Below are 24993 nucleotides of genomic sequence, written 5' to 3' on the forward strand. Positions count from 1 at the left end.
CTTAAAACCCTTGCCCTGAGGGTTATGAGGGAGTGTCCTCCTATAAAACATATTTTCTATCTGGAAATCAACTACGTTGAACAAAATGGCTATCTTAAAATTTTGATTGGATGTGTTTGGAGAAATGGTGGGCGTGGAAGGGTTGTTAGTGGCCTTCCAATCACTTTCGACTTAAAAAGGGCGCTAGCCATTCCAATTTCCAATCGAATGAGCCCTTTTCGAAGTTTCTGCGACAACTCCTTCGATACGAAGTGCCATGGTATGGAAGAAGAAGAAGAAGAAAAAAATAATAATCATAATAATACATTGTGCCACCATCGTTCTCTACTTAGGCATCGCGATTGTGCTGCCTATGATAAGGCCATCTTTAAAAAAAATTTTATATGATAACCTATACTGCAACAAAAAAACTTTTTCTGTTTATGTTTTTTTTTTGTTTTGTTTTTTACAGGGTATCGATGAAAAGGAACCCGAAAATGTTTCCAAGGAGAGTAACATTGAAGTAATTGATGAAACGAGAAAAGAAAAAATATTATCTTCTAGAAACGCGTCCAATAGTCCAATTCAACATGATTCTGACACCTACTTTGCTGATCAACGAATTGACATTCCCAACTCTGGCGAGGTAAATATGTGCATCCACTGTTTGGCTATCATCACCTCCAAAACAAAAGGGTATATCTTATATTTTTTTTCAAATTAGAGTCAGAAAGTGAAAAAAAAAATCTAGTAGTATGGGGGGATTGAAACATTCTATGAATTGCAATTCCAGTTTACAGTTCCGATTCCAATAGGGCTCCTGATTCTTGTATAGCTTAAATGGCACAATTGCTACATTTTTGAAAATCTTGGAAAAATAGCCTATGTTTTTCAAACTACCTAGCCCTAATTATTTATAGCCCATGAAATTTTAAAAACAAAACAGTCTGTTTATACCTGAAACATTTAGGAAGCTAGTCAAGATCTTGTAACTTTTGCTAAAAGGGTACAGAGAGCGCATTTGTATACATTATACAAAACTAGCCTATGTTCTATAGACTAACCTAATTCTATCTATTGCATGATCAATAAAAGAGAGTCTATAAGAAAAATAATCGGTTTTCTTTCATAAAACATCAGTTTAGATTCGAATAAACTGTCACTTTTAATTGAAGTTCAAATCATATTGAACTAGTTTTGAATAATTCTAACTTTGCTGGGTAACACTATACTCTCAGTGGCACTACTGGCTTTTAAAGCCTTTGAGTTTCCTCTCTTATCAGTTGCACATACCCTTTGCTATAATCCTTATGTAAGGGTTCAAAACCAACACCAAGAAATTTGATTTTTCTATCTCTGCTTTAACTTTGGGTTTAACTGTGTGTTCGATGACTACTGATTTTATTTATATTTTAGGGTATAAAATATATAATATATTGTTTATATTTAATAAAATATATTTAATTTCAGGGTGGTTTTAGTTTTGCCAAGCTATGGGCTTTCGCTGGACCTGGTTTCTTAATGAGTATTGCATATCTTGACCCTGGAAATATTGAATCTGACTTAAGATCAGGTGCTGTTGCTGAATATAAGGTAATTGTTTGTTTTTTTATTCTGGATTCACAAATATGCGACTATTAATTTGTTTTATATCAAATACGATACATCACAATTGAAAATTGTATTTTAGCTATATAATTATTATACAGGGTAACGCTGGCCTATTATTGTCAATGATGGTAAGGCTAATTAATATAAAATTACCCCCCCCCCCCGTCCCGATATATTTTTCTGACTCATAGACTGGTCTGAAAAAAAAAAAACAGGTAAAAAAAAATCCTAAAAAGTGAAAATATTTTCCCGAGTCATAAAGTGGTCTTAGATATGTAGGTAAAAAAAAACACTATTTGATACCTTTAGACAAAGTCAATGGGAGGTAAACTTCACCTCCTTCGTTTTTTGGGTCGAGTATGCAAAACATTTACAAAGTTTGATAGGACTCAGAGATGCTTTTTTTTTTAAGCATTAGATCCTCACCTTCTTGGAAAAATCTTCTTCTCCTGCCTCAAACATTTTTATTCCTTACATAAGTGAACTATTCAGATGTCAAACTAATAAACTTAAAATTATATTATATAATAATATCTTATAATATTATTATGATAATATATTAAAATAATATAAAAATATATTATTATAATTATATAATAAACTTAAACTTAAAGTTATAGTGTAGCTTGGTTTGCTCCCTAAACATAAGAACTAAAATCTAAAAAAAATGGCTTCGGTACAGTGAACTTTTTTTGGAAGCCACTTTTATTCATGTTCGATAACGAAGAAACATTTCCTTTGAAATACAAGAAATTTTGCATTGACTGCTTTACTCTAACAGTCTATACAAATGAGAATAGGCGACGTAGCAATTTATTTTGGTGACTGATTTTTTTCAAAAACTGAAACACTGTCTCAGTTTTCTTTAATTATGGCAGTACCTATTAATTTTTTTGGCCACATCAGAATTTCAAAAATACAAATTTAGCCATATTTTAAATGGAACCAGTGGCAAAGTAAGTGTCGTATTTGTCGACTATGAAAATCATTTTTATTATCAATAAGGAGATTTATAACTAGTGATAAGATTTGTATTTAGATAACCAATTATTCTAATTCGGTCTAAACTTTGGAGCTTTGGAGTTCAGTCAGTCTATGCTAAAATTCACCCGTAGATTTACTACCCAACTAGATACAAGATAACAGAGAAAAATCATTATAACACGCAACCATATTAACAGGCACAGCTACCAGTTGAACGGAATGCCTGTAATACTAAGGTCACAAGCAGTATTGTAAGGCAGAGTATAATTTAAACAGCTTACACAGCTTTAGGAAAGAAACTTTTGCTTGTGGTATGGAAGAAAAAATGCATGGAGCTCGCAAAACCCCGTCCTGTGTTTAGTTTGCTATAAGATAATACGGATATGGTCAGTGTATACTAACTTGTTACTCATTGTATTTCAGAGTTTTTTGTTGTTTTTTTGTTTAGTTCTTTCTGTATGGGTTGTAAGCAAAGACCTTATTTTGCTAAACTCTTAACTGAGGTAGAACTAGATTGGGAAACTCGGAAGTGGTTTAAAATCCCTGAGGACACAATGTTTTATAGAGTTGTAATTTCAGTTCTTATTTGTTAATTTTTCACTTTTCTATGGTTTATATGTAAAATGTATACTGGCCACGAATAAATGATGCATTAATATTGCATGAAGAAGCGTTATTTAGAGTCTGTGGTACTCTTTGGTCTTTGGTTGAAAGTTTGGTAGAATTTGTTTTACTTATTTGTCGTATTGTAGATAATCGCATTTCAGACGTGACCATATTCGGGACACGAGCTGGACCATTTTGGCCTGTGCTTAAAACTGTTTTTACGGCTGAATTGTTAAAAATGGCACGACTGCATTCGGATATGACCGCATTCCAGAAACAAGTACGGCCGTTTTGAACAATGCCTAAAATTGGTTTTACGGCTGCATTGATAAAAGTGGCACGACCGAATGTCGGACAATGGCGCGATTTAATTTTATATTGTATGGGAGGCTGAATTAAATGTCAGGTAGTGCTAAAATAATCTGTGGTGGTACTTTTTTCCTATTTTACATAATTTAGTTAGGAAAAAAGTAAATACATCCATTGATACCTTATTTCATGCTTTTTCTAAATATAATGATCGTTTCCCTTAATTTTTTTTTGAGCCGTTAATGGGGCCCTAAAAAGTGACTTATTACCTTGTCCATAGTTTTTAGACTATGATTTGAGGTTAGAAAATTAGTTAAAGACTCTCAATTCAATTATAAATCCGTTACTTTGAAGTGGTATATTCCAAAGACATTTGTTCATTCGAAGTTTATACTATCTAATTCAATAAGCATTTGAATTTACAAAATTTAGTCTCGAATCCCTAACGTTTTCCTGGCGTCTTTATTTAAGAGCGCGTTTTATGCGCAACAAACTTTTGCCGTAACATAACAATAATGTTTGTTTCCCGTCATTTTTTTTTCACATCATTTTGCTTCCGGTCACTTTTGTAGAAGGGAAGCAATCTGTAGTTTTTCGCTTACTCCATCCGAACACTATCGTTAGGCAACTGCAAGGTTTGTCGCAGAAAAAACATGCCCTTTTCTATAGACATCAGGAAAACATTTGACATTCTAGAATAATGTTTATAAAATCAAATTTCGTGGAAATATATTTTTACAAATCAATGGATTTGGAATATATCACTGACTAATTGATTCATAAACGAATGGTATGTTGCTAGCCACTTTTTAAACCGGTTTTTAGGGATGGTCATTTTCTTTGTGGTGACAAGAATAAGTTAGCTTTTAGGGCCCCTTTAAGGGCTCAAAATGGAATTTTCCCAGGAAGCAATTAGTATAATTGAAAAGAACACACAAAAAAGGCATCAAGTGATGTATTCACTTTCTTCCTAGCTAAGTTAGGTAAAAACGGAAAAAAAATGTCATTTCTTATTTTCGAAGTAATACCTTAAATTAGGTAAATTTCGTTTTTTCCAAGACCACAATGCCTTTCTACGACGAACAAATAACCGTTCAAACGGGGATAAATACATTTATTCGACGGTGAAAACAGATACAAAAGTCTCGATATTTTGACCACATATAAAGCGATCGTCATCAGCAGATATACTAAAGCATTAAAACTAAAATCAAATATATTTATACAGAACAAAATAATTACTTCCTGTTCATTCGCTAGGTTTGTCTGACAAAGTTCAATAACTGAGTTCGTTCAAAGTTTTGAGTTGTAAATTTTTTTCTTTAATATTGCCTAAATGTAAGTTGAATTTCTAATGAAGGTGGCTGTTTTCACTATCTAACAAATGGACTTATTCCCATTTAAACGTTTATCTGTTCTTAATTTCTTAAAAGAGGCAGTAAAAACTGCGCCTTCTTAGTCTTAGTGAATATGAGAGAATTTAATAATGGGGCATGTGTACCTCTTTTTGCCATTCCTTTTCTTTGGCTTGCTCTATGAATTTGATTAAATACCCAAAAAATTATTATCCAAGAAGCGATTATTTACCCTAACTCCTGGCATGCATTGCATGTATAACGATCGTAATGCCTCTTTTTAGCTGTTATGGATCTTATTATGGGCCACAGTTCTTGGTCTTTTGGTTCAACGTCTTACGGTTCGGCTTGGAGTTGTTACTGGGAAACATCTGGCTGAACATGGGTACAGAAATTTCCCGTTCGTTCCTCGGATTTGTATTTGGCTTATGTCTGAAATTGCAATTATTGGTTCAGACATGCAAGAAGTTATTGGAACATCTATTGCCATCTATATTTTGTCTTCCAGAACGTAAGTAAAAAAAGGAAGTGTTTATTTATTTGCCAGTTTTATTGAATGTTTTCCAAAGCTGATAAATCTTACATATTCAGCTTAACAGATTTTGATGTTGTAAGTTAAGACAAGAAATTTTGCTGTTTCGCCGGTTTTATGGAGTTCTTTCAGAAACCTATGAAATCGTACATGTTGAGTTTAACAGACCTTAGTTAGGTAAGCTAAGGTGAAAACTGAAAGTCTTTGCTAATTGGCCAGTTTTATTGGATTGTATTCAAAGCCATTTAATGTTGAGTGTGGAATTTGTGGAATTTGAGTGTGGAATGTTGGTAGGCTGAATGGAAAATTATTTAGTCTTTTGCTTTAACAACTGGATACTCGATATTCTGGGAGCCATCCCGACCCCCCCCCCCCCACACACACACACACACACAACACATACCTCTGTAGACGGGTTTAATTTACAGTTTGTACATATTTCTTGTATGAATTCGAATTTCTTCCAAAAAAGTGATAAAACATAAATACAGCATAATATAGAAATGTCAGGTTTTTCCGAGGAGCCTATGGCTAGACAAAACAGCCTTGTAAAACCCCAAGTGAGAGAAATAAACACGACAGCAACAAAGCAGACACAGCAACTTTTTTATGACACTTATTTACCTTCCGTTTGCGCTGCCAGAGGCACCCAGGGAATCAAGGAAGATCCCCAAGTCATTCAGAGACGTAGCTAGGGTTTCCAACACACAGGGACAATGTCGGCCCCCTTCCCCACAATCGCTACAACAATATAATTAGATCATTTTATTGACACAAAACCATCCCCCCTGCCACCCCCTAGCTACTCCACTGCAGTCATTCCTCAATTTTCCTGCGTCCACGATGTCCTCCCCCTCTGGTAGGATGTAGGTATCAAGACTGTACAGGTCTGTCAGATTTTTGTGCTGTAATATGTTCTGGGGCCTCCATACCTCCCTTGACAAAACTTGATATTCACAGCGTAAAGCTTTCTTGTGATAAGCTACTTGACCAAATTAGTCAATCTGCAGCTAAGATTTTCAGCGATGCAGTTCCAACCGTGTTGAATAGCTGTGACGTCATGACGCGCGAAAAGAAATTTCATTGCATTGTTGAGGGAGTGCCCGCTAATTATGATGCGATGATCTTTAAGAAATGTGAAGGAGTCATCGACGCTGAACGTTTGGGAAAATCCCTGGCGGTGAAAATCCCCTTTGCTGATGCTGTAGCCCTGAGTAATAGCCTACGACTCGGGCTCAAGGCTGGCTATGAATTTTTCTGAGTCTCTAATTTTTGCGCCCGCCCCGTTGCTGCCATAAGTGTCAATCTCCCAACCACATGAAAACCAAATGCGATAAGCCAATAAAATGCAGCCACTGTGCCGGCCCTCATGTATCATCCCGTGATTTCCCCTGTATTTTTGATCCAAAATGCGCTAATTATGAGGGTAGTCGCGTATCGTATAGCCTAAAATGTCGTGTTCTGCGTGATGTCCTGAGAAAACGTGTCATTCTGAAATGACTGTTGAATTGTCCGTCTCAATCTGCTCGTTTAATATCAATGGCACGAAAGATAAATATGGCTGAATAAACCAAAATTTTGACATTTTGTTCTTGCAAGGACATTTATTTCCTGCCATCTCCGTTAACTCTCTACGAAGAAGCAGCCAGCATATTGTGTTTACCACCAATGCCCACAAAACAAAAGGCCGATCCTCCGGGGGCCTTGCATTTGTTACCAAACGATCAGCTACATTTTTGTCACCTGTATTATTTTATTCCTTTGATAATATTATGGCAGTACGACTTGATCACCTTGTATTTATAAATGTATATCTTCCCTGTGATCAGAAACGTCTAGCTTTGCTTACTAAGTTTTATAACCCCTGCTCAATCCTTAAAACTCTGTTATGCAATATTGAAAAGCATGGGTATCTGTGGCCAGTGATAGGTGACTTCAATTGTGATGTTTTTAGCTCCTCTACTCGTGCCAACTTAGTTTTAGATTTGTTGCCAATTGATTACCGTATAGCACCCAAAGCTCTTAATTACAGTTATTTTCATAATAGTGGTACTGTGACCAATATTGACCATTGTATCTGCTCCGTCGATGTTCCCTGCTCTGTCGTTCATGTTGATGAAGACGTACCGCCTTCCCCTCTCCCTTACTGTAATATTAACCGCTGATCCATCTAATAATCCTTGTGTTCTCTTTTCTCATTATTGCTATTTATCCTTGCATCTGATATTAGTTTATATTTTGTTGTTGTTTTTTCTTCCACCATCCCATTTTTATTATTCTTCATTTTGCTCTTAATCTTCCATTCGTGGTTTCTTTTTTTTCCCTATTTTTTTTATTAATTATCTGTTCATTCCCCTTTTTCTGCACATTCCTCTTTAATTATATCTAGATTTTTGTTACATCCACTTCTTGTAAATGACAGATGTTGATGATGATCACTCTAGTTATGACAACTCTATTCCCATTCAATTTAAGTTGCTTGAGAACACTCCTCTAAATGTTCTAAATTGAATTGGTGATTCATCTGGGTCCCCACCTAATATCTCTTTTTTGACTAGTACTTCTACTGTAGATTGTGTCTATAAATAGACTTGGCCAAAAATGTGAATTCTGGTATTAATTTCTCAGTTTTTCATTTAAACATTCAAGAACTCTGTTCTTCTCTAAATAATTTGAAGTCTCTCATAACTAATTCTTCTCCTCAGATTGTTGGAGTCTGTGAAACATTTCTCCACAAGGGCAATGATATGTTTTTAGATATTACCGGATATAACTTGGAGTTTGTAAATAGATTGGAGAGTAAAAAACTCGTTTGATTGACAACAAGAAAACTACTATTTGGAGAAATATATCGCCCAACAAGTGGGTCGATACCTTCTTTCCTAGGAATTTTGACAAGGTTATGCCTGAAACATGCAGAAGTAATTATGAAATTATCCTTTTAGAAGACTTCAATATTGACCTGTTAAAAACTTCATAAACTTTAATGCCTAATTCGAGCTTTGTTATCATCTCTGACATCTCTGACCACTTTCCATATATTTCAAATTATTCAATCTCTGGCCTACCTTCAATTCTTTACACTTCTAGTAATTTTCCAATCCGTTACCAACAGCATCAACTTGAATAGTTTAGATTTTGATTGTCTGATACATCCTGGGAGTTTCTCCCCGATTCAAGTTGGTCTGTTGATAGTCTTCAATCAATTCTATGGTCTGGTCAAAGAGGCCTTTGTTGATAGTTGCTGTGTAACCTCAGCTGGTAAAAGCTCCAAGCGTTCAGTTCCTCGTGCCCCTTGGATGACTTCAGATCCTCTTAAGAGTACAAAAAGAAGGTATTCAAGTCCTCTAACTCTCATTATCATCTTGAAAAGTACAGAAAATATAGAAATTTATTGAATTCCTTATTTCGTAAAGCCAAGTATATTTATTACTCCCAGATGTTTTCCGAATTCCGGAAGAATATGAGAAAAACCAGGCAACTTATAAACACGTTTCTTCATCCCAATTCCAAAAGAATTAACTTGCCAAATAAATTGATTTCTAAGGGGGCGGTAATAGCTAATAGTAGGGGAGAACGGGGCGAAATGGGACAGGGGCGAACTTGGACGTCGAACCTGACATCTAGCCTATTGCTTCTATCGATCCACATAAAATAGGTTAGATGGGGCTTATGTATGTCCACATTGGCGGGAAGTTTGAAATCTAACGGAACTGTTAGCACCAGGATAAGAGGTAAGAAAGTTTTTTGATGCTTAAAAAAAATCTGGGAGTCGCAACATCAGCTCGATTTGCGGTAAGAAAAAGTGGTAGTTATTCTTTGTTGTTGATGTTGTACAGTTGCTAGATACATCCTCTATCTATGCCCTGAGTTTGATTTGTCTATTCCGAGTACTTCTTTTTCAGGACGCTATTTTCTAAAATTGGCTTGATAGGGGTGACATTGGAAAAAAATTTGGGGGTGAATTTGGACACTGGCCAAGGTCGATCCGTGTGTCCAACTTCACCCCGTGCTATTTTTGTTTATCATTTGAGAGAATGTCTTTACCTCTGTGGAGGCAATTTTTAGAGAATTTCTTAACTAATATTTGGAGTTTGATCGATGATGCTAGATGGCGTTGCTTGTGTGTAGATGTGTTTTTTTTTCGCACAACACAACGAGGTTAAGTTGGCTGTTTCATTAGCTTAATGAAAGGAGCAACATTAAAACTTAAAACGAACAGAAATTATTCCTATATCCCCTCCTCAACGCCTCGCTCTTTACTACGCTAAAGTTTTACTCGTTCTCACAAATCTATTTTCTTAAACAATAAAAAAATTTAGCGTAAAGAGCGAGGCGTTGAGGAGGGGACAACCCCTTTCATATACGGAATAATTTCTGTTCGTTTTAAGTTTTAATTACGCTCCTTACTTTCAGTTAAAAAACTTGTCTTTTGTAATTTAATTTCAGGGCGTTTTTGAATTAATGTAGCTTCAATTTTGGCTCATCGTACATGAATAATTCAAACAAAATTTGTATATCAATTTTATTTATTTTTTGGCTAAATGGCTTTCTCGAAATTTTGTTCTGAAATTTTTGTTCTGATGCTTTAAGAATGACCCCTTAATCACAAAAGCCGTTAAATAAAAAAAAGTTTTTTTTAATTTTTAATATAATTTTTTTTTAATTACATGATCAAACAATTCGTGGTAACGAACTGTAAGTAAGGAGGGACCCGGTTCATATCATTGCCTCTTAAAGCTATTTTCAGGTTATTTCCCGTGCATTTACTGTTTGTTCTTTCTAGTTGGACAATGGTTCGCAAATACATCAGGAAACACGATCTACCAGATGGCGAATCCATGGAGCAGGCAGTGAATGCAGTCTTAGAGCATAGACTATCTATTAGAAATGCCGCAACAACCTATGGACTGAAGAGATCAACCATCACCTATGCTCTTAAAAATCAACAAGGAGTTACTGAAGAACCTCGAGCGAATCCAGTTACACCCCCAGGTCGCCCAAGCCCATCGCCCAACCTGAAGAGAAAACTGTTTTCTCTAACAAACAAGAAAAAGAGTTTGTAGAGTATCTCCTAAAATGTCAGCTGATGAATCACGGCCTCACTCCGAAAGAAGCGAGGAAACTTGCCTTTGAATGGGGCAAATTGATTGGCGTCGAAACGCCGGATAGCTGGGTGCAAGACGACATAGCTGGGGTTGACTGGTTCTCAGGCTTTATGAAACGAAACCCATACCTATCTATTCGTAAGCCTGATAATACCAGCCAGGCAAGGGCTGCTGGCTTCAATTCAGTGGTTGTGAATCTGTTCTTTGACAACCTGCAGAAACTCTACGAAAAATTCAAGTTCCCACCAAACCGTATCTGGAACTGTGATGAAAGTGGGGTTCCTACTGTATTGCCAGCTCCAAAAGTAATTGCAAAGAAAGGATCGAAGCAAGTGTCCCAGACAGTGTCAGCAGAGAGAGGGGAAAATGTTACAATGCTCGGGTTTATTTCAGCCACTGGTCAAGCTCTTCCCCCCGTTTTTATATTCCCACGGGTGAAGGTGAACGACCGGCTTTTTTGAGAAGGCCCCCAGGATGTCTCGGGCTTTCTCACCCTAGTGGTTCGATGACTTCCATCAACTTTGTAGCTGCTATTGAGCACTTCATCAAGCTGGTGAAGCCATCGAAAGAAGACCCTGTGCTATTGCTACTTGGCAGCCACGATAGCCATGTTTCGGTGGAATTAGTGTGGCTGTGCAAAGACAATTGTGCCCAGCTCCTGACCTTTCCTTCCCATTGTTCCCACGGCTTACAGCCATTGGACGTCACTGTCTACGGACCATTCAAGTTTGCGATGAGAGAATCACTGAACACCTGGTTGCAGATCCATCCAGGTCAACGAATTAGGATTCACGAGACTGCCCAGCTCTACAAAGACCCATTCCTTCGCAAGTTCAACCCGGAAAATATAACAGTTGGTTTCACGAAAGCTGGAATTTGGCCCTTCAACAGAAGTGTATTTCAACAGTATTTTCTGAGGTAGACTTTCTACCTGCTGAGGTGACAAATTGTCCAGCCCCAGACGATTCGTTACTCGATATTGAGCCAATACCCTCTCCCTCTCCTCCTCCACCTTCTCGCCCACAAAGCGAGCTAGGAAAACAGACTACTGAAGCAGTAAGACCCTATCCAAGAGCGGATATGAAAAAGCCCAGAAGGAATGAGAGAAAGCAAGGTCGAACTCGTATTCTTCCGATACACCCGAAAAAGATGCTTTAGAAGCTGAAGCACGAGCGAGAAAGGAAAAGCAGAGTAAAAAGCCTATGCCCAAGCAGGCCAAGCAGCCCACTGCCAAGAAAAGAAAGCAAATTGAATCTCCAGTGGAACGTAGGGGTGATGACGTTGAACTTGACGACAATTCATCTGACGATTCTCTGCAACTCTATGAGGCTGATAAGGATGACGTAGACAAGGACATTCAAGCCGGAGACTTTGTTCTTGTCAAGTTCGAGTATGGAAAGAAGAAAGCCCTTGTGTATTATGTTGGCGAAGTTCTTGATGTTGTAGAAAAGCAGTTTGCGAGGGTTAACTTTCTTCGGAAACAAGGGGACAAATTCATGTTTCCACAGCTTCCTGTCCCCTCTTCAGCTGGTGGAACCGGTCGTGCAGTTCAGGGGCTTGTCTTTGGTTGTGATCTTTCGATGTACGCTTTAAAATGACAATTCTAGTTGAAACCCGGATGCCCGTGCAATGTTCCTGGCTGATTTTTTTATGCGATTTTGAGTTTTCATATGATTTTGAGTGATTATGTAACATTTTACACGAATATTCTGTATTTGGATAAAGTTTAATTGCTTAAAACTGTCTTGTCCAAGGTCGCCCCATGCCTGTCCAATTTCACCCCGTGTACGGGGTGAAACTGGACACTTGACAAGGTCCTACTTTCATGGTACTCACGCTTCAGAGTGATCTAAAATCTGAAAAAAATTCACCATTATTTGACAGACTTTTACCTTTCTAACGACCCACACTAAATTGTTTTATGTCAATCCAGTACCTAGTTATGCTTGGAAAACTAAAAAGTGTCCAAGTTTGCCCCGTTCTCCCCTAAGGTCATAATGAGATGGATTTTCCTCTTACTTTGCATCCATAGGGATATCAATATCTAAATAAATTTTGATTAGTGCTTCTTCTACCAGTGACTTTAAAATGTATATCGGTCCTTCTTGTCAAAAATCGATGGCTTTGGATTCTGTTTCCTAGTTTGAAGTCCAGAGAATCGTCTCAGAGCTAACAGGATCTTCCTCTTGTCGATCTGATCAAATTCCTGCCAAGGCTTTAAAGTTTATATTACCCTCTATTCTTTCTCGTCTCACCATCCTTATGAACTTATCATTTTTGAATGGAACTTTTCTTAGTGCCCTAAAATATGCCAGATTAGTTGTTCTTTATAAGTATGGTTTTAGAGATGATCCTAATTATCGACCAATTTATCTTTTATCAGCCTTTAGTAAAGTTTTTAAAAATGTCTCTACTCGAGACTTTTGTCGTTTCTTGATTTAAAACCACTTACCCCATTACAATCAGTTTGGTTTTCGCCCTAAACACTCAACAGAACATGCTTGCATGGCCCTGCTAACGTTCATTCGCAAGGCACTTGATTAGGGTAAAATTCCAACTGCAATTTTTCTTGATGTCAGCAAAGCGTTTGACAGCATATCACATACTATCCTACTCTCCAAAATGAAACTTATAGGAATGCGGGGAAACAGTTATCTTTGGTTTAAAACTTATTTATCGGAAAGGTCCATCAGTGTTGACCCTAAGCTTCAAGATCAATTCCATATTGATTTTGGTGTCCCTCAAGGATCTATCCTAGGACTTGTTTTATTCCTTATGTCCATTTATGATGTTTTCATTATTGTATCTGAGCAAAGTAAATGAAGATGTTTTAGTATTTGTGATCTCAATTTTGTCTCACTTAACAATACACCTCAAGACCGAGTAATATTCACATTTGCAGATGTTAGTACTCTTGGGTGTTAAAAAATTAACGATTCCTCCATTATCTAGAAAGTGTATTCTGTTCTAGAAAGAACATTTGCCTGATTCGATGCAAAGCGCCTTGTCCTAAATCTAGCTAAATCATGTGTACTTCCAGATCAGGTACTTCTTGTCCTTTGGTTCAAACTATTTCTACTACTCATGGTAATATAACTCGTCCCCTTGATAGAAATGTTCGATTCCTGGGTATTTTATTGGACGAAAATTTTTCTTTCAAACATCACTGTGCTCCCGTGAAACTTAAGCTCTGCAGAAACCTAGGGGTTCTTCGGAAGCTTCGTCATTGCTTCCCTGGTTCAATAATAAAGATCGTCTTTCACTCTCTCATTCAACCTTATGTGTACTACTGTCCAACAGTATGGCTATCGACATTCTTTTCTTTAACCTTCCCTGTTTTCAAGACATATAACAGAGCAATTAAATTAGTGTCTGAGGTGACCGGCCAGCTCAGCATGAATTTATTGGATGGTCACTCCCCACACATCTTTCTTTCTTCTTGTTTCATTCTTAGGCATTTTCATGGACTCCTCCCTAACTTCTTCAAACAATTATATCTTTTAAAATTTTGAACTACAAAATGAATCTTGTTTTCTTTTTCTTTCAGAGATAACATGGATATTTTCATTCATAAAACCAAAACCATTATATCAGAGATTAGTCCAGTTTTATGTTGTATATCCATATGGAATGCCCTATCAGTTAAAATTCGGCTATTTCATTCTTATGGACAATTTAAAAAAGAGATAACCGACCACCTCTTATGCCTAGACAGTTAGTTTTCTCCTCCCGTTCCCCCCCCCCCTATCTTTCCTTTTCAATTTGTTTAATTCATTTATTTTGATTGGCATAATACTCGTAGTTTTTGTTGTTTAATTTTTTTCTTTCTTTTCTTTTTTTTCTCCTTCTTGTCCTTCTATTTGATTTGAGTGCTATTATTTAATATTATGTTTAGTCTCCCACTCTCATAGGCCAAAGAGCCTTTGTGGGGGTCTAAAGTTTTGTTATTTATTTCTCTGTTTCTTTTAAATAAATTGATTGATTGATTGATTTACTTAATCTTTTTACTCTGGTATCAGTGTACAATTAGGGCTGTTGAGACCGAAACATGTTCAGAAAACAATTCTGACTACATATTCTTTCATTCTTTCTGATGGGTTTTGCCATACTTCACTCTTTTGTTTCAAGATAATACCCGTAGGCTAAATTGAAGCAACGTTAACGAATCAAGAAATGGAAAAATGCATGGGAGATATATAATTTTGGGCATTATATTTGCAAATTAGGGGGGAGGGGCTAAAGCAAAGTGAAGTGCTTTAATGAAGGATTAGTTACAATTTGTATACATATTATGAAGATTTGTATATTATGAAGGTCAAGGGCGTCGTTTGGGGGTGGTAAGGGGGGGGGGGGCAGTGCCCCCCCCCATAATGTGAAGAAAAAAATTGTTATATATCCTATGCCCTTGACTATCTGGATATGGACCCCTCTAGCCCGTCCCCCCCCCGCAATAAAAATGCTGGAGATTCGCCCCTGATGTAGGTTTTCTTAAGACTTTTCATTCTCATCAGGCCTAATCCATCGTAATCAATTAAATTATATATTTTACAGCCTCCGTAAGTTATAGAGAACCTGGAACGGGTTGAATCAACAACAGGTACACACACAGTGGGATACCATATGTATCCTGAGAATGTAGAGAAGGCCTAGTATGAAATCTATCTGAAAAGCACATTAAATTCTAAACACAAATACACTGTGAAACACACAATTTTGGTAGGCTAAATGAAAAATTATTTAGTCTGTTTGTCTAACAACTGGAGACTCGGTACTATAATGGGAGGCACGTATCCTGAGAATGGCGAGGAAAACCCTTAGGCTTATTCGCTTATCATGGTATTTTAGTTGCCAACTGTTGGGATTTTGATGGCGTTGTCAAACAGTTGATCTAAGGTGAAAATAATCAACATATGCTAGGCAACTTTGCAGTTTCTCAGACAATTTTCCGAAAATACAGCTACAGCCTTAGAAAGTAAGAGTTTTTTTTTTGCTAAATAAAAATTTTCCATGTTCTGCATATTATTTCCATGTTTTTTTTGCTTTTTTTTAAAATTTAACGTGTCCCTATGCATTAAAATACATACTGGGTATGTTTCTGTTTCGTTTTATCTGGTTTAATTTGGGATTATTTAAAGAGCTAATATAAAATTATATCACAAATAAAAATAACATGGTAACCCTTCCCTTCCCGAAATATTTTTTTTTTCTTTAGTCCTACTCCCTCCTTTGTAGCTTAGATTTTCTTTTTTCAGTGATCCTTTCTACACATATCTATACAAGATCTGTCAGAAAGTACTGCCGAAAAATGCTAATGTGTTGTTTAAATTTATCGCGCTTAAACCCGTATCGCACTGATCCGTACCGGTGTTAACAAATATCTGATATGAGATGTTATAGCCGTAAGTGAAATATACCGAAAGCAGTATTTCGTGAGCGAAAACGGATCGAGGGTACAATTTTTCAAGTAAAATTCGTTTTTAAAAAATGCGCTTATTTGTAAAGATCGATACTAATCCGCCTAAAATAGTGCCGCAATTGCCCAAATGTGATAGCACGGATCGGTACTGCGAGCCTAAGCATTGTATTTTCATTATGTTTTCAGAGTTCCAATTTGGGTTGGAGTTCTTATCACAATAGCTGACACATTCACATTTCTTCTTCTGGATAAGTATGGCCTGAGGAAATTGGAGTTTTTCTTTGGGTTTCTCATAACAGTTATGGGAATAAGCTTTGGATACGAGGTATTTTGACTTTTATTCAAATTTTTTGTAAGTATAGGATATTCAAAATCTTGTTTCAAAATTCGTTGCTGATATATGTCCTAATCAAAGACACTGTGATGAATTTGAGAAGTAGAAAAAAACTCGTTTTAAGTGTACTTGCAATTTTTTTTTACTATTTCTAGATGTATAATTTACAAAGTTTAATTCGTGGGGATAAAAATTTCTTACAGACTGAACCCAAAATTCTAAGAGTTGCTTCTAAAGGAGCTACTCTTTTTATGCCCTTAATTTTTTCAGCTTACCTCATCGAATGATTTTTCCTTTTTCTTGGGTAGTGTATAATAATTAGCAGGTAGATCAATTAAAACTAAACAGAATTTTTATGAACTTTTTTTTTCAAAAACATTGTGGATTTAGTATTAAATTAAATTCAATATTTGGTTTTGTTACATCGGATCATGTCCCCTCTGCACCGCATTCCAGACATCAAAGGCAGCAAGGTAATTTTCTAAAATTAGAGACAATGTGCCGATTCTTAACCTAGGTGAAGAAAATCTAAGGTCACTAAATGATGAAGGGGAGAAAACGAAATGGGATAGTGTTATGGGAAAAGAAAATTTGAATGAAGATTTCGAAAAATTCCATAATAGATTTACAACTCTATTGAAGAAGCATTGTTTTAAAGAAAAACCAGCTAAACGTGGAAGAAAAACTGCACCAATAAGCCCGTGGGCTACTGAAAGTTTACCGAGATGCATCAACAACAAGCAAAATTTATGGACCCAATACCATAACGGGCCGAGTATAGCTAGCCTGGAAATCTATGAATCTTACAAGAAGTGCCTACAGTCAATCATAGGCAACGCAATCGCGCTGCCTAAGTAAAGACGATTTTGGCACAATGTATTATTCTTTTTTCCTTAGACCAGGGCACTTCGTATAGAAGGAGTTGTCGAAAAGGGCTCATTCGATTGGAAATTGGAATGGCTAGTTCCCTTTTTAATAGTCGAAAGTGATTGGAAGGCAACTAACACCCCTTCCACGTCCACCATTTCCCCAAATACATCCAACCAAAATTTTGAGACAGCCATTGTGTTCAACGTAGTGAATTTCCAGATAGAAATTATCTTTTTGAGAAGGACACTCCCCCCACAGCCCTCAGGGCAAGGGTTGTAAGTTGTGCCCTGGAATATATAAGGTTTTTATAGAAAGGTTTGTCGTAGAAACTTCAAAAAGGGCTCATTCGATTGAAAATTCAAAGGACTAGCGCCCTTTTTAATAGTCAAAAGTGATTGGAGGGCAACTATTCCCCCTCTCACGCCCAACTATTCCCTAAACACATACAATCAAAATTTTGAGATAGCCATTTTGTTCAACGCAGTTGAAAGTCCGGGAAATTAGGTCTTTGAGGTTAACAACCCCCTCCCCCCAGAGCCCTCAGGGCAAGGGTTGTAAGTTATGCCCTGGGGGTATATAAGGTTTTTATAGAAAGCTTTGTCGTAGAAACTTCAAAAAGGCCTCATTCGATTGGAAATTGAAAGGGCCATTGCCTTTTTTAATTTTCGAAAGTGATTGGAAGGCAACTAACACCCCTTCCGCGCCCACCGTTTCCCCAAACACATCCAATCAAAATTTTGAGATGGCCGTGTTGTTCAGCGTAGTTGATTTTCATATAGAACTTATGTTTTTGAGGAGGACAACCCCCCCCCTCCCCACAGCCCTCGGGGCAAGGGTTGTAAGTTGTGCCCTGGGGGCATATAAGGTTTTATAGAAAGTGTTTTTGTAGAAAATTCAAAAAAGGCTCATTCGATTGAAAATTCAAATTCCTAGTGCCCTGTGTAATAGTCAAAAGAGATTGGAGGGCAATTAACTCTCACGCTCACCTTTTCCCCAAACACATCCGATCAAAATTTTAAGATAGCCATTTTGTTCAACGCAGTTGAAAGTTCTGGAAATTATATTTTTGAGCGGGACACTCCCCCACGGTCTTCAGGGCAAGGGTTATATGTTATGCTCTGGGGGGCATGTAAGGTTTTTATTGAAAGCTTTGTCGTAGAAACTTGAAAAGGGCTCATTCGATTGGAAATTCAAAGGCCTAGTGTCCTTTTTAATAGTCGAAAGTGATTTGAGGGCAACTAACCCCCCTCTCACGCCCACCTTTTCCCTAAACACATCCAATGAAAATTTTTAGATAGTCATTGTGTTCAATGATCTTTGAACAAAACGGCTTTGTTCAAAAATTTGATTGGAAATTGAGAAGATTAGTGCCTTTTTTATTATTAAAAAGTGATCAAGGGGCAAATGCCCCCCCCCCCCATGCTCACAATTTCCCCAAACACTTCCAATCAAAATTTTGTGATAGCCATTTTGTTCAGCGTATCAGAACGGTCTGGAAATTATTTCTTCGAGGATAAAAAAAAACAGCCCTCAGGGTAAGGGTTGTAAGTTTAGCCCTGCGGACATATAAGGTCTTTATAGAAAGCATGGTCATAAAAACTTCGAAGGGTGCTCATTAGATAGGTAATCAGACGCTTTAATGTTCTTTTTAAGAGTCAAAGTGATCGGAGGGCAGCTCCCCCCCCCCACCCACACCCACGTCGTATTGTCCCGAAATGTATGTAATAAACATTTTGAGTTAGCTATTCTGTTCAAAATTGTCTAAATATTATACAACAAGGCCTTTGGGGTTGAAACAATCCCCAGAGATTAGGGGCAAGGATTGTAAGCTCTGCCCAAGGGGTATTTAATACTTTTATGGAAGGGATGGTTGTTTAACTTTAGAAGAGGCTCAGTCTTTCTCCCTTAAAAGACTATGTCGATATAAAACGAACAGAAATTAATTAAAAAAACTTTTTCAACAAAATAAGTTTAAAAAAAGGGAAAGAACTCCATCAAACCAAAATGAACAAAAAATAGAATCAAATAATCTACCAAGAATACAACTACCACAAATCAGTGTCAATAAATAAATGAAACCCAAAACAAACATAAATCAAAATAGATAAGAGTCAAACTCAAAACGAGCAGAAATTAATATGAGTAGGGTTCTAAATGCCAAGCTTTCTAAAAGCCAAAATATAATTTGTACCTTACTAAAAAAATTCTTTTAAATGTTTTCACTTTTCTAACTTTAAGAAATCAAAAATCAATTAAGATTTTAAGGAATAAATATCAGCATATGTATGTTAAACTGACAATGCAGATTTTTTTTTTCAGTGAATTCATTTGAATTTTTTTCAGTAAAGTACAAAATTATATTCTGGCTTTTAGAAAGCTTGGGGCTTTTTAAAGTTCTGGCTTTTAGAATCAGGGATCCGAGTCCTGGTGTCGCTGGTTATTTGGTTTGGAACGGGGGTCAATGCTCTGTAAGCTCATCCAGAATCGAATCAGCTTTAAATTGTTATCTGGAGAAATTTGGGGGGAAAACACAGGAAGTATCGAAGGATTTGCCCCCGACCGCGCATTGCAATCCCAGCCGTAGGCATTGAATCAGGAAATTGGTATCTGCACAACGCAGACCATAGCCAGCATGCGGAAACAAGTTTTTTTTAAGTAGTGAGAGTGGTCAAGTAGGGTTATGAAACATGGGTGCTTTGAAAGGTTGAGAAAGTTATATGTTTTTCTCATGACAGTATATCAACCAAGAATTTGTACAAAGAGAATGGTTTAATGGACAGAAAGACAAAGATGTTTAGTTCAGGATTTACGGATGAAGAATGACAGATTGCCAAAAATTCTACTTCTTGTTAATCCAGTTATGATCAAACGAACGGTAGGGCTTCCTTGAATGGGGTGTGGGGGGGTGTCATTAAACAGTGTTTAAAAAAGTAAGAAGTCCTTTGGTTGGAGGGAGTGAGGAGTGAAGAAGTGAACAGAATGAGTCGGAAGAGTTGAGTGAATAGCCATTTTGACCTTAGGTTGCTCAGAAAATAATTATAGAGGAGGGGGGCTGATTGGGGGCCCTGGGCCAATCAACGGAAAACTTTAAAACTTCCTTAGGAAAAACGGTATTTTAGCTTTGCATGGGTATTAATTTTTTTCTTGAAGGGGGGGGGGCTACAGTTTCCTTTGCCTCCCCCCCCCTTCTAAAGATACGATTCCTTTTTTCTGACATGATAATAATCGATCTGTATAACAGTGTGTTTAGGCTGTTGTGTGCTGCAATGAGTTGCCAGGTACTCATTGCACTGTGCAAAATACAATCTAAAATGCAAAGTTATTTCATGAAAATTTAGGAGCAATTTTAAACAAGAACGAGAAAAAATAGCTTATTTAAGAAATCAAACTTAAAACACAGGATTAGCACAAGAAAATTAAGAAACTTTAAAATTCTTAGTCAAGAAACTCGAATCCCTATGAATCTGTATGAAACAGAAATTACATTGAACAACGGAGTCAACCTTGAAACAAAGATATATTACCACAATTGAATATAATATGCCCCCTCCTCCCCCCCCCCCCCCGCAGTTTCTCAACTAGAATGTCATTTCCAACAATGAGAACTCATACTACCTTAGTTGTCAAATACTACCAACAATGAGTTGATAGTATTTTCCAATGAAAACTAAGATCTAATATATGTATTAATTGTGTGTTATCTATGGATTACATTATACTGTGTAAAATATATGTATTATGCAGCGGTGAGTTGTCAGGGTTGGTAGTAGTAGTATTTTTCAGTAGAAACCAAAATCTAAATGTGTTAACCTTATTTCATAAGGTTTCAATTACGATTGTTTGTTTAAAAGTTAAAAGATATTTTTCCTTCAATAGTGCTTCAAATGCAAAAAATGTTTTTTTTTTGTCAAAATACAACTCCAAATCAAACACAAAAGTCAAATATAAACAAAAAAATTATGTATTTATGTAAAAATTGGTCAAATATACCTGAATTTGACAGTTTTAGAGGATCTACCGTATTTAAGGGAAACGGGAACTTCCCGGGACGGTGTGAAAAGGGAGGCTTTGAATTGATTAGGATGGAGGAGAAGCGTGCGTAGCTGTGTTGGCCTCAGGTGGCTTGGTGCTGCGGTGAGTTGTAGTAGTAGTAGTACCGGATTATTGCTCAGGAAATCTACCTGGGAACTTACCCTGCGATATTTACGGGTAAATGTTGGATAATATTTTGCAGCAACAAGAGATTTGAAGAGAATAAATTGGATAAAAATGGTAGAGGCAGATCTTATTGGCAGATTAATTGCCAGATCGTAAGCAGAGTAAGTTTAAGGAAAGTTACCTGGTAAACGTCACCAGGTATTTGAAAACAAACCGCAAATTGAATTATACCAAAACGATCATTCAAACCTTTCGAAGCAAAAAGAAGATTAATTTTATCTTTTCATTAAGTTTATGTTTTATTTTACTCTTCTTGTCTTCATGTAAATTTATTTAAAAATAAATGTTCTGCGTCGAGTCAGGAGTAGGGTAGCATAGGCCGGGCTCTACATATCCAACATATTATACTTTTAGAAGAGCATAAACATACTCTTCACCATCTGACTGTTTAAAGCAAATCTAAGAAATCGATTTCAAGTTACTAAACTATTACTTCCTCGCATGGAATAGGAAATTAAGCCGGTCTACATACTAATGTGTCCTCACTTTTTGCAGTAAGAAACATTAGCAATACATTGTATAAGAATTAAAGAGCTTATTGGATAGAACTAAGGAATCATAGATAGGAAAAACTAAGCCTGAATGTAAAGAAGTCGGTAGATATGGTTTTTAGAAAAGGGGGTAAGATTACAAGTAGGGAAAGAGTAGAATGGGAGAGAAGAGATTTAGAATGTAGGGATGAGTTTATGTATTTAGGATGTAAGTATTCTTCAAATGGTAAGTTTGGAAAGCAGCTGAAGCAAAGTCTTGCTAAAGGAAAGTCCTGTGCCTATGCTGTGACTGCTAGCCAACTGGCAAACAAACAGAACCTGAAGATGCATAAGCAGATATTTCAGGTAAAGATTGAATCGGCTATTCATTATGGATCTGAAGTTTGGGGATATATAGCTGGTGAGAGGATGGAGGAGATTCAGCTTCAGTATTTTAAAAGAGTTTTAGGTTTACATTTTTTAACAAATAGTTTAGTATTTAGAAGAGCTCTAGGATTTAATTTCTTTGAGAAGTGCTAGACTAGTGATAGTTATGATAAGATTATGGGAGAAAATCCTAAGTACGTCCATAGTTAGAATAAAAAAAGCAGTATATTTAGAAACTCTGAGAATCACAAATAGTGATACGTGGTCATGAGAGGCAACGCTATAGCGTTGCCTATAGTAAAGGCCATACCAATGGCCTATTAATATTAATTTTTTTTTTCAGAGGCACTTCATATGGAAGGGTCGTCGTAGAAACTTCAAAGAGGGCTCATTCGATTGGAAATCGAGAGTTCTAGTGCCTTTTTTAATAGTCGAAATTGATTGGAGGGAAACTAGCCCCCCCCCCCCCACGTTTATCATTCCCCCAAACACATCCAATCAAAATTTTGAGATAGCCATTTTGTTCAGCATATTTGATTTCCAGATAGAAAATATCTTTATGAGGAGGACACTCCCCCACAACCCTCGGATAAGGGTTTTAAGTTATGCCCTGGGGGCATATAAGGTTTTTATAGGAGGCGTTGTCGTTCAAAAAAGGCTCATTCGATTGGAAATTCAAATGGCTAGTGCCTTTTTTAATATTCGAAAGTGATTGGAGGGCAACTAACCCTCCTCTCACGCCCACCTTTTCCCCAAACACATTCAATCAAATTTTTGAGATAGCCATTTTATTAAAGGTAGTTTTAAGTTCTGGAAATTAGGTCTTTGAGGATGACAACTCCTCCACAGCCCTCAGGGCAAGGGTTGTAAGTTATACCCTGGGGGCATATAAGGTTTTGTATAGACAACGTTGTCGTAGAAACTTCGGAAAGGGCCCATTCGATTGGACAATTAAATGGCTAGTTCCCTTTTTAATAGTAGAAAGTGATTCTAAGGCAACTGACACCCCTTCCATACCCATCATTTTCCCAAACACATCCAATCAAAATTTTTATATAGCCATTTTGTTCAACGTAGTTGAAAGTTCTGGAAATTATATTTTTGAGCAGGATACTCCCCTCACAGTCTTCAGCGGCAAGGGGTATGAGTTATGCCCTTGGGGCATATATGGTTCTTATGAAAGGCATTCTCGTACAAACTTCAGAGAGAATTCATCTGATTGGAAATTGAAATTTCTAGTTCACTTTTTAAGCGTCAAAAGATATTGGAGGGTAATTGCATTAGTGGAGAGGCAAAGGCTCCCCAGTTACAGAGAATATTTCCTCACGAACAATGATCTAACGCACAACGTTTTGCAATTAGGTTCAATAGATTGTCAAATAAAAAAAAAAATTGTCACTTTTGTACCCAAAATTTACTTCTGAGTGGCCTCCTCTGAAGAAATTATTAAAAAATAAAAAAAAAAACCTTTAAACTTCTTATTTATTATTCCTAACAGTACTCCACTTTACTTTACCACAAACTTCCGCTGCCCTCCCCCGCAAATACGAAATTACATAGGCCTAACCAGAATTAATGCTACTTATTTTCAATGAATTTTCCATCCTTGATTTTTTCTTTAAGTTTATTCAACGACTAAGGAGAAAAGCCTACGTGAATTTGACAACGAAGAAACTCATGCATAATATTTAACTTGAGCTATATATTTGTACATTAAGAGAAGGGTTAAGTAAAAGGAGGCAGTTTTAGGAACGATATAAATAAAAATAAAAAAAATTAAAAGAAGTTTTCAATTTTTCCAATTAGCCTACATAAGGGCTATTAATTAATCAACATGCTTAGAGAACAATTCTTTCTCCATAGTATGCAGAAAATATCCAATAAGAAATGAACTTTGGTATCCGTTTCTATTTTTTCAAAGGTTTCAATAACTGTAACTATTCTGTATAACTCTATATAGAAATTTTAAGGGGATGGTAAGACACATATAAAATACATTAATTAGAACTAGATAAAGAATTGGCTATGAAACTCATTCTAGAAATTTTCTAAAATTGAAAATGCTAAAATAATTAAAATAACTGCCATGCTTAAAATAAGGGTATAATAAAAACTCTGTAATAGATTCAGAATTGGTCTGGCACACACAATCCTATTAAAGTCAATTCCAAACAGTCCTGATCTTTCTGTTTCAGCACGTGAAATGGTCTAAACACCCTTATTGAAGCTATTTTTTCAATCCATTCATTTTTGTCAATCGTTGTCCACAAGTTATGCAAGCTGTTCATTGTTCATATATAAGGTTTTTATCAAAGAGGTAATCGTATAGACTTTAAAAAAGCCTCATTCGATTTAAATCAAAAGTTCTAGATCCGTTTTGTAAAGTCAAGAATAATCGGACAGAAAGCAACCCCCATGCCATAAAAACTTCAAAATTTTTGCAATAAAAAACGAAAAAAAATTAACTAAAAAAAACTTTCCGAAAAATGAGTTTTTCAAAGAAAAGTAAAGACGATTTTAAACTTCAGCTCAGGAGATACAAATACCTGTTAAAATTCAAACTCAAAACGACCAGGAATTACTATTAAAGAATAAATGAAACCCAAAACGACCAAAAATTAAATAAAAATCATAGCAAAAAAAATACAACAAGTAATAATATAAATGAATTAATAAATCTTAAAGCGAGTAATGCTTGGATTGAATATGAAATTCAAGCTTAGAACGAAAAAAAATATTTTGCTATTGAAGTATAAATGAAACGCTTTATTGAAAACGAGTGTAAATTGGCGCTTTACTGAAAACGAATAATGT

At 36.4% G+C, this 24993-nt stretch overlaps 1 protein-coding gene across 3 annotated transcripts in view; it reads left to right on the plus strand.

The window, feature by feature from the left end:
• Mvl (solute carrier family member malvolio) overlaps positions 1 to 24993 on the plus strand; it is a 140619-nt gene that overhangs the window by 47668 nt on the left and 67958 nt on the right. For all 3 annotated transcript variants that reach the window (XM_089093298.1, XM_089093296.1, XM_089093297.1), the window contains exons 3-6: positions 452 to 625; positions 1450 to 1572; positions 5129 to 5355; positions 16087 to 16225. In XM_089093298.1, the coding sequence (XP_088949424.1) occupies positions 452 to 625; positions 1450 to 1572; positions 5129 to 5355; positions 16087 to 16225 (663 nt within the window). The remainder of the gene's footprint in view (positions 1 to 451; positions 626 to 1449; positions 1573 to 5128; positions 5356 to 16086; positions 16226 to 24993) is intronic.

This window comes from Artemia sp. Qi Xiang Cuo, chromosome 8 (genome assembly GCF_049724085.1).
Source record: "Artemia sp. Qi Xiang Cuo chromosome 8, ASM4972408v1, whole genome shotgun sequence".
In the NCBI taxonomy this organism is placed as follows: domain Eukaryota; kingdom Metazoa; phylum Arthropoda; class Branchiopoda; order Anostraca; family Artemiidae; genus Artemia; species Artemia sp. Qi Xiang Cuo.